The sequence below is a fragment of the Tachypleus tridentatus genome, chromosome 13, assembly GCF_004210375.1.
Source record: "Tachypleus tridentatus isolate NWPU-2018 chromosome 13, ASM421037v1, whole genome shotgun sequence".
Classification (NCBI taxonomy): Eukaryota; Metazoa; Arthropoda; class Merostomata; order Xiphosura; family Limulidae; genus Tachypleus; species Tachypleus tridentatus.
The window spans coordinates 243,430,978-243,445,597 of NC_134837.1; the positions used below are offsets into that span (position 1 = coordinate 243,430,978).

The window sequence follows — 14,620 nt, forward strand, 5'->3', positions numbered from 1 at the left end:
AATGCATCATACAAGTATAAGCAATTTTTTAATATTTTTTTTCTTTTTCAACCAATAAGTTGTTCATACATTTGTTCCAAATTATTATTTTAACTGTTGCTTGTATTAAAATTAAGTAAAATATTAATATTTGGTTTGGATCCACAAAATTAATTTTACAACATAACTATTTCAATCGATTATTTAAAACAATAATATATTGTTGATTTTACTTTGCTTTGTACCATGAAAAAAGATTATTTAGGTGTAAATATATGTATACAGATCTCTAGAAATTTTATTTTAAGGTTGCATTCTAGTACTTTTCAATGCAAGTTCAGAGACTTAACTATTAATGATTGGAAGATAAACAAACAAGCAAAACATCTGTAACTAATGTGCAAAAGAATTATTAAAAGAAACAGAGGCACTTATAATGCAAATATTAATAAAAAATGATTAAAGTTTACTTTCATGTCCTAATCTTGTAAACATAGAGGATAATTTACTTCCTGACACTAAGTGTTCTATAAGAGGACACACATTACTAGAAATGAGGAATAACACACAAAATTGACTACTGCATTTCATAATAATTCTTAGAGAAAAACTTCAATTTAGATTTAAAGTTCTATAATTCCTTAAACACAGATGAGTATACGCTTTAGAAGTATACATGAATAGTAAATTTTAGAAAGACAATAACATGCAATGCATGGTAATATAATTCAAAAAAGCAACAGAAAAATTAGTTTTGTTAATGAAAATAAGATTTTAGAAGTCAAAAATATCATGCTTTTCACTACATAATAGGGCTGAATAGGCACCTATAATGTGTATAAAGTGTTGAAGTGTGTTTTTCAATATATGCTCTTGTGTAGTTCAAGCAATTTAGATTAACACAAAATGTATTAGAATCACCTCAAAAGCTAGAAAATGCATTTCCAAGCAAATGATATAAATTTATATTCCATGTTAATAATATTTCTGCATAGGTATGCAACTTGTGCGTAAGAATCTGGCATGAAAACGTTTAACAATTTCTTTACATTTTACACTTCTATAGACTACCAATAACAATGAAGGATGTAAAATGCTCCACACAGGCATGCAAAAATGTGAATATATGCTATTTGTACAAAAAACACACAAACTACAGTGTAAACATTACTTGTGTACAATAGCTGGTTTCATAAATACTGAGATACATTTTCATAGAAGAATAATTATTTCAAATATTTTAAAAGTATTGAGCATCTAGCACTTTAAATAGGCTTAAGTGGTAAAGTATTTCAGAAGATTTCTAAACCTTTCTGTATGCGTGTACAGATATAGATATATATGTACTTATAATTACAATTAAAATTAATGTTATCACAAAAAAAATTCACCTAGTTCAAACTTGTATTTTACTGAAACATGTAAATTACCATAGGTTTGATTATTACTATACCATACAATGAAAAGAATGACCAAGTTCATTATATGTATAAACTGGTCAGTTCAAAAATTTTAAAATTACCATCAACATATCAGGAACTAAAACTAATGTTTATTCTTAGCATTTATCTTTTCCACGTAAAAAATCTAATTGAATCCACACCACTAATAGCAAATAGTGTGTAAATGATAAATAACCTTTTCATAAAAGAAATATAAATGTATAAACTACTGTTATTGATATATTACACCAATTTACCACATGCAATATATTGCAATTATTATACTTTATGCATGTTGAATAATCATTTCCCAATTTGCTTCTTCAAACACAATAAACTAAACAAAATTGTGCACTAGATACGCAAAAAATGTTTAATGACATAGCTGTACGTATGGGTAGAGAACTAAATTCCTACAATAACTTTAAATAATTACTTTCAACCAAAGTTTGAAAGTTACTATGAGTTATTTGGATTTAATAATAAATTCTATATAAATTTTAATATTAATTTTAGATAAGTAGTACTCATAACTATCTCATATTATCTTTTTTTTTTTTTTTTAACTTATTTAATAAAAAAATCCTCATATTTTGTTATAACAGTTTATAGGCTAAACAGATAATTAAATCCCTTACTAAACTAAAAATTCTAGTTTATAAACAGAATATGTTTTTTTGTATAACACTTACAAAAAGTAAGTTACAAGTACAATAATGTGCACTATCAGAAATACATATACAAGGTTTTATTCTTGCAAGTATCTCCTGATGTACAGAGCTCAATTATACTTTTACCATAGACTTGTTTATCCTGTAGTACTGGTCGTTTTTCCAATTTTGGTGGGGAAGAATATAAGTTGTTCCATTGTTGCTGTGGCAGTGTCCAAATCCATGGGAAAACTTTGGAGAGTAGCATGAATAAGAATTGTAAAAAAGCTGTGGAGGGCTGGTACTGTATGGAAAAAAAGCTGATGGAGAATTGGTGTTGCCATAAACACCATTACGGTACACTGGATACTGATGAGATACTGGTGAGGTCATCCCTTGTATCTGTTGGTGGTTGAAATTATTATTATATAGGTAGTTGTTGTTTTGATTTATTTCTCCACTGTTTTTCTTTCTCCATTTTCGTCTTCCATTCATTACATTCACCGATGCCTAATAATATAAACAACTTGTAAATACAACTTTCTTCAGGTGTCAACAATAAACTTCATTCTTCTGCTTCAAATCATACTCACTACATGAAAAAGGGAACTGCATTCTATCACTGACCACAAAATATCTTACATTTTCATAGTGGTTAAAATCTGTCCATATTGATCAGTCAGTAACTGCTATAACTAACTATACAGTTTCAAATTACATGGCAACTTACTGACTGAAATAATGTCTCTAGTACATATACATATTTACATTAAGTGTATTCCTCATTATCAAGAAAAAGTAACTTTTATTATTAAAAAAAAAAGCATTCATATAAGGCTTACAAGCTTCTAAATATTCCTTCAAATATTCAGGTCTTTATAACTAAAACCTATCAATCTAAATTACCAGTGGTTTTTACATCTAAAAAAATATTTTAATTACATGTTACGTATACAGATAAATTTAAGTTATTCATGATGACAAGAAACACTTGAAGTACAATGTATTCTAACAACAGCTGGTATGGGTATTATAACTTTTAATGAGCCATTTCCATACAAACTGATACTGCTTCTCATATAACAAAAGTAGATACAGTCTTAAGAATACTTAAGATACATTGTAGAAAACTGAAGTGCACATTGGTTAAGAAAATTTATAATGAATTCTTTATTACATAAGAGATGCAATGACATTGCTGACAATCACAGATTAAGGTGTGACTGTTGGAAAAAAGCTTAAATATTTTAAATGAGCATTGTGATCAAAATAAAAGTTATGTATACTATGCAGAGGAATTTTTAATTTAAAAATAAGAAGGTTAAAGTAACCTCTTAAACAACTCTGGTTCTTGGTTCTTTTTTCTCTCATTCAGAAAGGATATCAATATGGAGGGCAGTGTGCTGAAATTAACTCTTTTAAAGATTTCCAGTTTTAAAAACCCATCCACAAAGACAGACTTAAAGATATTAAAAAAAAAAGAGAGAGAGAGAGAAGGGGGGGATCCAATTGAGATGTTCAAGGTGGTTAAGGGAATTAACAGTGTTAATGCAACTTATATCATATTTAATGGTGAGAATGATAAGACCAGAGAACATGAATATAAATTTTGGCAGGGAAAAAGTCATTTTCAGTTAAGACAACTTTATTTTTCTAACATAATACATGGCCTCTAGAAAAAGTTGACTTCAGATGTGGTAAATGCAGTTAATTTAAGTAAGTTTAAAGGAAAGTTTGATAAATATTTGTATGATAATGGTTGGTTTAAAGTTTTTTTCTTTACAAGAGTTTAATTTAGTGGTTAATGCAAGAGACCTTTTGGCTCATCTAGGTGTCCTATAAAATTCTGTTAATATTATATCTTTAAGTACATGTAACCATGAGTTAAAGGATTAAGATATTTTAATATTCTTAACATTTCAACACTTTGTCAATGTGTTGTCAAGAACTGTGGTGAAATGAGGAAGCTTGGAAATACAAGCTTGAATGTTTCCCTGTTATTGTTAACTTCTGGACTGATGTTTCTGCTAATTTTGTATGTGCAGTTAGTTTTAAATGTTTGGGCAATGGGAAAATACACGTGAAGGACTACATAAGAGTTGATAATCATTATGGATCACTCTGTTAAATTAAAGTTACAAAAGCAATGCTATTTGATCTCAAAAGGTTCACTATATGACCATTTAAAAGAAATATTATGATTCTCCTAATTTTTACCAAGCCAAAATATGGGTTTGTAGCTTAAAGAAACAATGCAAACATTATGTTTCAAACTTTAAGCATTTTTTTTTTTGCTTTGCATTTTCACTTTCAAGCTACCTACTCATAACCTTACTGGACATAAACAATTGGAATCCAATCAATCATAGAAGTGAGAATTAGAGGTTAGCTGAATTGATAAAAAGGATTTATTCCCTTCCTTGGCTGCCAGTGTTTAAAGGTAAGAAAGGTCTGTCTGGATAGAGAAAGCATCCTGTACACATGCAACACCAGCAATGTCTGCAGTCCAGCAGAAACAAAAAATAAACTTTAATGGGAAGATAATATATAGCACATGAATCCAAGGGCTCAAATTGATGTCAAGAAAAACCACGTAGTATCATCTTAATATTCCAGTTAGGTAACTGAAATGATGTTTTAGAATAAAGAATCTGAAATGATACAAAGAGGTTGGACAGCAGCAGAGTATCTTCCAGTATCTAAAAGTAGTTAATAAGACCACTTTCTAAGTCAAATGTGGAAGATGCTAAACCTTCGTCAATGAGTCAGGTCAAAAAATGAGCTATGGCTGGTATTTCTGGATCAAGTGAGTTAAACCTCCTTACAATACATTATTGCCTATATGTGATATTTCCATAGATAAATATCACTGTAGGACTATGCAGAGAATTAGACACAACCTCTATGCATGAAGCTTGAAGTTTGAGATTACTGAGTGTATGATGTTGTATTGAGGCAGCCTCAACAGAGATGGCCAAAGAGGAAATAGAAGGCATTACTGAAGGTACTACAGAAGCAGACACCAGGGTTAAGCCATCCAATCTAGTAATACCAACAGAAGATGACAAGAAATTGAATGAATCATAGCTAAGACTATAGGAAACAGACAAACTGGTAAGAAGACAGAGGTGCAATCCCATCCAGTATAAATGGATCTACTACCAATGCCTGAGGGTGAGGTACTGCAGACCAAAATGCTGGCCCCTTCACCTTTTCAAATGTGGGATTCTAAATGATGTGTCAAAGGAGGTAAGTACATTTTGGATATTAACATTATCTTACATGAAAAATGTATTTCTAGTAATATTTATCTCCACTCATACATTCCCACCATTCCTTCCCATTATGAGCAGATGTTAAAGACTGTAAAATGGATCAGTCTTGAAAAATTATAATATCATTCGAATAAGGTACTTACATACAGTACTAGAAGAGAGGGTACATTGACATAGATGGAGAGTGTCGTGAAACAGATATTTCCAAGGCAATTGTGTGGGAATAAAAGACAGGAAGAAACAAGAAAGAAAAAAAAATCAGACCATTATTTAGATGGACAAAGGTAAAGAAACCTTTGAAGTTGAGTAATAGCTGCAATAAGAGGAAGTAAGGATATTTTGGAAGTAAGGGACACAGTTTTTTACATTTCAATGCTCAGTATTCTGGTATAAAAGTGAATAACTGAGGCAAGATTATCATAGCATTTCAGAAAACAGTTCATTAGTGGCATATAAAATCCTACAGAGTTTACATGATAATGTATAAGAATTTGTTTTATAATGCAATTTCTTAATTACTTTTATTGTTTAAAAGCAAAAATGAAGAAGCAAAATATTGCCATTAAAGTTGTGTGTATAACACACCTTTCTAGCTCTTTCTTGAGAGATTTTTTCTAATTCTTCAATATCAATTCGATGAACAAAATTTTCTTTACTTCCACTTTTGAAAGATGCTACAGTGCAGAAAGATCCTTGGTGTTCACCAAACCTAAAAATAAAGAATTTTAATAAACATTGAGTTACTATAAAGTGAAATTCATAACACCAAATTTTCTTAAAAGATAAATAATTGTTGATGTTGCAATGAAAAAATTTGTAATATCCAAGGAAAAAAACACATTTTTTCTCTTTTAATTCATAAGCTAAATATTTACAGTTAGTAACTCTGAAATAATCCTATATATATATGTAGAAGAATCTTCATTAATATTTCAACTGATGAAATTTCATACTATAAAACTGAACAAATTATGTAAAACTCTGATGATGAATAGCATTTGTTTTATTTATTAGTATTATCATTTGAGACTCTGATGGAAGCAACCTGCTAATTAACAAATATATTTATCTATTCTTTGAGAAATTACTTGATATATAAATATTAAATTTTATTCAAACAAAATCTTACAATTCATTTCTCATAACTTCTTAGCTTGTGTTTATAAGGCATCTGGATTCAAGAGCAAAAATGTTATTGTAAGGTCTCATTCAGAATACTGTGTGTAGCTTTTGGTCCTCTCACAACAGATATGACATTACAGGCTTGACACTATTTTTTTTTTGGCACCTTACAATTACTTTAACACCTGTCACATGATCCAGACAAGCAACTTGATATGGATCCATAAGAGTATTTCTGAAAGGTCCGAGTTGTTTAGACGACAAAAAGACGAAGTTTGTCACTATTTTTGAGGTCTGGGTTGCTTGACCAGGAAATAAAAGAAGCAGTTTGGAGAAGTTACTTATAAATATAAAGTAAAACGATGTAGCAATGATGCATGCTATAAAAGTTCTATGGAAAGGTTGTGAATGTTGTGGTTTAAGTGTAAAGATTAAACCAAACTGTGGGTACAGATTTGATTATGAAAGAACGTATCTGAAGATATCCCAACTGATGCGACATACTAGCTGAATCACATATTTGGAACTGATTATTGCACTGATAACAAAACCTAAAAATGTGGGTACAATAGTATCATTACCCTTAAAACAAAAAAGAGAGAGAATTAGAATCATGAAAAAGGAATCATTTGTTTCAATATTTTGTGCAACTAGTGGCACAATAAAGCCCACAGATAAAGCACTAAAGTTGAAGCAAATGCACAATACATTATCAAATGATTTCCTTGGCAATTCTCAAAGTAAAATGCCATTTCTACAATGAAGACTCAACAGTAAATACAAGAAGAATAGCATAATGACCAATATGATACAACCACAGTACAATCTACATACATTTCATCACGTGATATTTTCATAAAGATATTTTTTTTTACTTTACAAGTTCTGCCACTCTTCATTCATTGAGATCTATCAAAATAACACGACAGCCCACGATCCCCTGTTGTTCATCCTAGGTTCCCTACTAAACAATGTTGGGCTGATTCGTGCTGAATATTACTTGATGTGTCAGCCATGCAAATAAACAAATGATTCACAAGTTTCCTGCTATTAGTAGATGTAACTAACCAACTGACATCAATTTTCAGGAAGAGTTATCTTCCGATTTCATATTTTTTTAGCATGTTAACAACTTTCAGATTAATTATAACTTTTCCTATGCTGAAAGTGTATTTCCCAACAGGTACTTACTTCTTCTCACATACATAACTATTCTCATTCAATGCTGCCCTCCATTTCCAAAAAAAATGTTTCACATACCACAAGCTTTTCACTCCCACACCCCTCAATTCACATGGTTTAACTGATTTTTGCATGTAAACTATCATGCAAAATCTCTCCACCAATAGAAGCACCTAACACCCACATGATTCAGGTGACTCCCTCTATGCTATTCTACCTAACTATCACTTCAAGTTGAAGCAAAAACTTAAGTACTGGTTGATAGTGGAAAAAAAGGGAAGTGGAAGTAATTAGCCATCAGAAATGCATTTTCAGTTCATGAAAATTATAACTTCCAACAAGACATCTTACTTACCTTATTTCCTCTCACACACATAGCCAGAACTCCACATTGAATAGATAGAGGGACCAGTGCAATGGAGAAAGAAGAAGCACCTGAAAGATACCCTAACGAGGGAACCTAAGAAGATAATATGTGGAAAACCACACCACTTTTGTACCAGAGATACTCTTTCCCAGTCATGGAAAACGTGTGGAAAATCCAAGTATAAAATGGTTGTAAATGCATCCCAATGGAGTAGAACACAGTTGGACAGTGATCCAAACCATAAAATATAATAATTTTGATTTCCCTTATCAACATCAAATAGGTAAATTAAGGGGCATGCCCCAAGACATTTAGTGGCTAGGTTGAAATGGATCATACATGGTTAGTCAAATATAATTCAAACCTTAACCACCACCAACTACACGTTAAAACATGAGCACTGCCAAATGAGAAGTGGCGAGTAGAATAATACAGAAAAGTCACATGTGTGTAGCACCTCTACTTGTGGTTTGTTTCATGATAGTCTTAATGTGAAAATCAGTTAAACCATGTGAATCAAGAGGTACATAGGATTAAATGGCTTATGGCATACTTTTTTTTTTTGCAATGCCCTTCAAGCACAATGTAAATATTATATTTTACCTGCAACACACTTCTTGAGGATCTACCCATAACGTTAACTCAGATGGAAGTTTCAAATCTTCGTACTTCAGACCACATTGCTGAGCTGCTCTCTGAAGAACTGGATCTCTACGTTCAGTTTCATTTACCCGAATACATCGATATGCCTGCCCTTTACAAGGCTTTTCTGGAAACCAGTGGTTTTGAAATCTTTCCATAAGTAAATCATTTAAGTGGTTTTTAAATTCTTCTACTTTAGCATTATTTAAATTTAGGTTTTTCTCCATAAGACGGATTAAAAAAGTTACTGCAGCAGATACTTCATCCTTCATTTTGTAACTTGCTTAGATGGTGTCAAGTGTGAATGTAAAAAAAGGAACATGTACACGATCAGTAGACCCAACAAAGTGAAGTGCAAGATATAATGTTTGCAGTAGCCAGGTACTTTGAAGAACACAAAGTATACCAGAAACCTGTACAAACACAAATAACATTGAATATTAGTACACTTAAAACATTATTCTAAGACATAAAAAGCAATCTATAAAATAATTTATCTAACTCAAAAAAACCTAAATTTAAATCTTTGTTACATAACAGTTAGTATGGGTCAGAGAACACTGAAATCTTGATATTAAATTTTATTACAAAATGAATTGTTCTCAGTCTCTTTTAATGAAAAATAAAAAACTTTGTTTTATAATATTGGTAACTAAAATTACTTGTTTCACGAAAGATACTTTCTCATGTAATTACAAAAGTAATATTCAAATACAAGAAAGAAATTCTCATTTGTATCAAGGAAATTAATTTTTATAAGGACAAAGATTTTTGTATGGTAGCATCTTACCTATAAAAACAAGCAAACAATAATAATTACAACAGAACTCTCTTTAAAACAAAGCCCAACAGCACATCCAAACACTGTACCAATTCAATAAAACTTTTGACAAATAACATTGTAATAATACACACTACCAGGTAAACCATTCCATCATTCAGAACTCTAACTGTAAAAGTTCTCTGTCAGAATCAAACTCCCTTTATGTTTAAAAAAACAAGAAATTAATGTATTTCTGATTTCCTCTTACTACACAAACATTATGAAAATTATCCAAACTCACAATACCTGAATCAATAAATCAAGCTTCTTTCAATTATTTTACTTTACAGAAAAAATATGTTCAAAACTAAGCTTCAATCCATGCTTTTAATGGCTTAAACCAAATAATAATTTTGAACACAGTCCCAGTTATCTTTTCAGCATGATGATAATTTGTTATGTAGCAAGTAAACCAAACTACACAGTATTTCATATTAGGCTTCATCATTTCAAATAACAGTTTCAATAACCTTCTCATTCTTAAATTCAAAACTCCTACAAGTACAACAAAGAACTCTCTCTGCTGTTTTATCACAGCTAAACACACAACACAGTGCTCTAGAGGTCTATCAGTAGCCACTCATTAAATATATCTTTTTTTCTTTAACAATAACACTTCTTTCATACAAGACATTTTCAAAGCCCCAATATCATTAATATGTTCGACACAGCCCAAAAATAAACTCTAATCAAGCTAACAGTAGTGCTCCAAGTGGCAGGTCTAACAGAAGTTGTGCTAGTTCTCAATGAGGTTGCCATGCATAAAACCCATAGTTGTAAACACATATATGCAATTATTTTTGTGAACAATGGCTGAAACAATAAGTGACATCATTCCTAGTCTTAGTTTATATGTTGAAAAGTGTACTAATTATTGATTTTGGTATTTTTTTTTGTTTTAAATCCCCAGCCTTTCTCTATTTCCTTCCAATACTTGTTACAACTTCCAAATTTCCCTATGCACTTTTCCAAAAGTTCACCAAATTTACGAAAACTGTTTATCAAAACACATCATATTATTCAATTTTAACACAATATATGTAACAAACAGACTGAAGACACAGCTTTCACAGTAACTTTCTCTGATGTTATAAGCTCAGTATCCTAACATTCTCATGTTTCATTCTTGAAAAGTGTAAAAAAAAAACAACTGCTAAATGTCTCAAATACATTGTTACTCAACCTATCCTCTATATGAAAGATGAGGTTTCACCATGCTCTGAAAATTAATAATTTTTTTTAATTCTAAAAGTTGTCCTAGTTAGAAAGAGAATAGCAAGATTCTATGGTTAAAGCATGGCCTGGAGATTGATTTCCAATCTACAGGTTGTAAGTTTGAATTCCCATCACCAAATATAGTTTAGAGTACCAGACTGGACACACTACAGACATAATTATCAGATTTTTCATGTTAAATGCTTTCAATGTGCAGTTAATCTCACATATCAACAATTTCTATACTGAATTACCCAACAATACTCCCACATTTAAATGGCATATTTTATGACTCAACCACTTTGAAATATTATGATGTCAACTCATTCTTTCAATCCAAGGCTTCAAGATGGTATGCTAAGTCTTTAGTCAGCTTGAAATTTCATTTTTTTTTAAACATAAATACAACTTAGTTATTAAGTCTGATACATTATACTGGAATTCTATGGTACCGATGTAGTAATTTACAATATTTTATTATTTCAAAAGTATGTATAAAACCTCAAAAAATTATTGTTTCACATCATAAACAGTAAAAATTTGATAGGCTTAGCAATTTATAGCAAGCAACAAACAAGTACACAGTTTGTAACTGAGGGGATAATAGTTTGCTATACTTCTTTTACTGTTGTACAGTTTACAAAAAATACCTTATTTGTAAATAGTAATTATAAATATAAATATATAATATATATGAAATATGGCTATTTTAGACTAAAACAGCCAAAATAAGTTACTTTCTAAAGACCAGTTTTATATTCTTGGGTATGATAACACAAGTGCACATGTACCATGCCAATGCCAGTTCTGAAATGTTAGAAAAGAACAACTGGAAAGTTAATATACTAAAAATAATAAATATATATAAATGGCTTATGCTATGAGGTTTAAGCTATTTAGAATAAACATTTATGTTTTCATGTTATAATTCATTGTCATTCTAAAACGAAAAAAGCATAATCTATATTTGCTTATTTTTTAGTTAGGGTAGAGAATATGGATAAAATATAAATTTTTACTAAAAACAAATGTTTGAAATGTATTTAGGAGGTTTTAATATATTACACAAATAATATCTGAGAATTTCAGGACAAATCAAATAATGGTTTTTCTAATCATAACATGCAAATCACATCGCACTTGGACGAGCAACAAAACAGACTTGATATTTTCACAAATACGTCTTTACTAAAAACGTGATTTTTTATGTACAAAAAAACTTTTAATCTTTAGTAAAACTCTGACAAATTTTGTGAAGATACACATACTGCAGTTGTTAAAGTTTTATTCAAAAAACATTTTATGATTACATAGAAAGACAGATTATGTAAATAAAACTTGGGACAATTTTCAGATAAAGAAGTCTTTTTGATCTAAAGATCAAAATTACTTTTCATGTTGGATAGTCAACATTCTGATAAAAAAAAAATCACAAGCAAATCTTCAATTTACAAACCTGATATTTTGTGTATGAGAGCCTTCTAATGTTTGCTAATAATATACAAAATTTTGTAAAGATGAATATACATTGTCAAAAATTACAGTATAATTACCCTCATGGATACTTTCATGGTTATGAGCTGGGTGGATTCCATTCACCCCATATTTAGGAGTTAAAAGTTTAAGGCTTTCACAATAACCAAACAGTCATATCCAAATCCTCTCTCTCTCTCTCTCAAAACACAAATAATATTTCTCAGAAACAAAAAATTAGGTTCTGTCTGGAGAAATCTTGAAACAAGAATTGTTATTATAGCCTTATAAAAATCTAATGAAGCCTCATCAGGAATAATGTATGCAGTTTTGGTTTTTCATCATAGATGGAATATATATATTTGTGGTTTAAATAACTGAAGTTAAATAGAGGTGATAAAGTATCATAGCCAGTTTTCTTACATGTAAAACAATCAGAGTTGAGGCATCACAAGCTGTGATAGGGGTTTAAATAGTCTTTTGACCAGTAATCTGAGTGGATAAATAATACTGCTGGAAATATGAATATCAAGGCCAATAAGTTTGAAATTTGGATTTTCCAGTGCAGATTTCTTTCTGCAAAATTACTATTTTGGTTAAACTTATTAAATAGTTTACCTAATGATGTATTCTGTGCTGTTAATCTAACTTAAAGTTTTATGGGCAGGTAATACATATTTGGGCGGCTACATTTACTTTGGATTTGATTGATTGATTGTTTCATGGATAAGAGGTGACCTCAATAACACTAACATCATTCTCTTAGCTTACATTTAGTTCTTTTCGGTAATAACCTGTAAGTGTGAGGATATTAACTGATGACTATAAATTTTATGACTGACTAATGTTAAAGCTACAGACTAAAATGTATTGAAATCAGTGAAATATTAACAACATTCTCTACATCCTCCCAAATAATAAATAATTACTGCTTAAAACACAAAATTTCCATGCATGCAAAATAACTGGTAGACATAAAACTCAATTCCTCTTCGTCCTCAAGCTCTTGCAAAATACTTGTATTTCTATTGAGATTAACAGATGGTGCACACCAGAAATGTGAGTGTTGTTATCATATGTGGACTATTTAGAACCAGAATCAATCCTAGGGGATACATAAAAGCTAAATTTTAACACCAAAGGGATCCAGTTACCAGATCCATAAAGTTACCCATAATGCAAGAGTAGATGACAAGACAGTGTTTTGGGTCTATATATAGTTACTTCATCATCACCATTTATAATGATCAATGATTATAATAGTGAAGCTCTGGAAACTTTCAAATCTACAGAACCCTAACTAAATTTTGAATGGACATCAGTTTCATTTAAATGGGTATTCTGATGCATCACTCAAATTCATCAGCAAAATGACAACATAAAGAATTATCATTTGTCAACACTTTCATTTTCTCATTCCCCTATGTCATTTTTACTACTGCTGGAGTTTTAATGTACTAGGTCTCAATACAGAGTCAATAAGAGCTAATAACTATAGGAACTTTTATCTGACAACTTAACAACAATATTATCTTAACTGCTGCAGGTGGCCAGGTTCCACTTAATTATCCTTTTGATGTTGGAAACTGCAGGACTGATAATGCTAACAAGTCACCAAATACCAGTTTAGATAAACTGTTTAATCAACAGTCTGAGGCCTGAAATATTTAATCAGTCCAGTGAGAAGGTTCATAAATCACTGGTTATTTAGAACTATTTTGTAAACAGTCATGTAAATAGTAAGCCAACAGCTGCTGTGGAGTCACGTTTCTCAGTATGTATTATGAAAGTCATTTTCTTTGTCAGCATATTGACAACAAATTTCAAACTGACAAAGCCTGAATAGTCATCAACAAAAGCAAAGAGGAAATAATATCATATAATTAATGTGCCTTACATAGTAAACATATATATACACAAGATATCCAAAAAGTCTACAACTATTAGCACTTCAAAGAATTTTACAGACAATTTTGCATATATTTTCTTGAAATTCAAAATGTTTAATATGACAGCCAGATTAACTAAACCTCCTCCTCATGCACTGATAGCATCATAATCAGTCATGTATCTGACATTGAGAAAAACTGTAAATCATCTGTGGTTCCAGACTTTTCAGGCACCTATAAAATGTGCTTCAAAGGCTCATGTAATGAGATATATTACACATATACCAAAGACACAATTTACACCTTTTCTTCTTGTATGCAATTTTGAAATATTTTCGTGTTTATTTGTTATTATAAGAACGTTAAGTACAATGGTACTGATAAAATATACAAAAGGCACATACTCTTATAAATTACAGTCACTAATGCTGATTCAAGTTTCTGCTCGAGTTTTCTACATGTATGGAAAAATAACCAGATGCATAACATCCAATAGTAACATCCGAATGAAACGTAAACAACGATCAATAACACAAATAAACCAAAAAAAAAAAAAAAGCA

At 30.5% G+C, this 14,620-nt stretch overlaps 1 protein-coding gene across 1 annotated transcript in view; it reads right to left on the reverse strand.

The window, feature by feature from the left end:
- LOC143238909 (uncharacterized) overlaps positions 1-14,620 on the reverse strand; it is a 32,095-nt gene that overhangs the window by 16,826 nt on the left and 649 nt on the right. Inside the window, exons 2-4 of the mRNA XM_076479557.1 lie at positions 8,621-9,072; positions 5,932-6,055; positions 2,219-2,581 (exon numbers count right to left, since the gene is read on the reverse strand). Of these exons, the coding sequence (XP_076335672.1) occupies positions 2,219-2,581; positions 5,932-6,055; positions 8,621-8,931 (798 nt within the window). The 5' untranslated portion in view covers positions 8,932-9,072. The remainder of the gene's footprint in view (positions 1-2,218; positions 2,582-5,931; positions 6,056-8,620; positions 9,073-14,620) is intronic.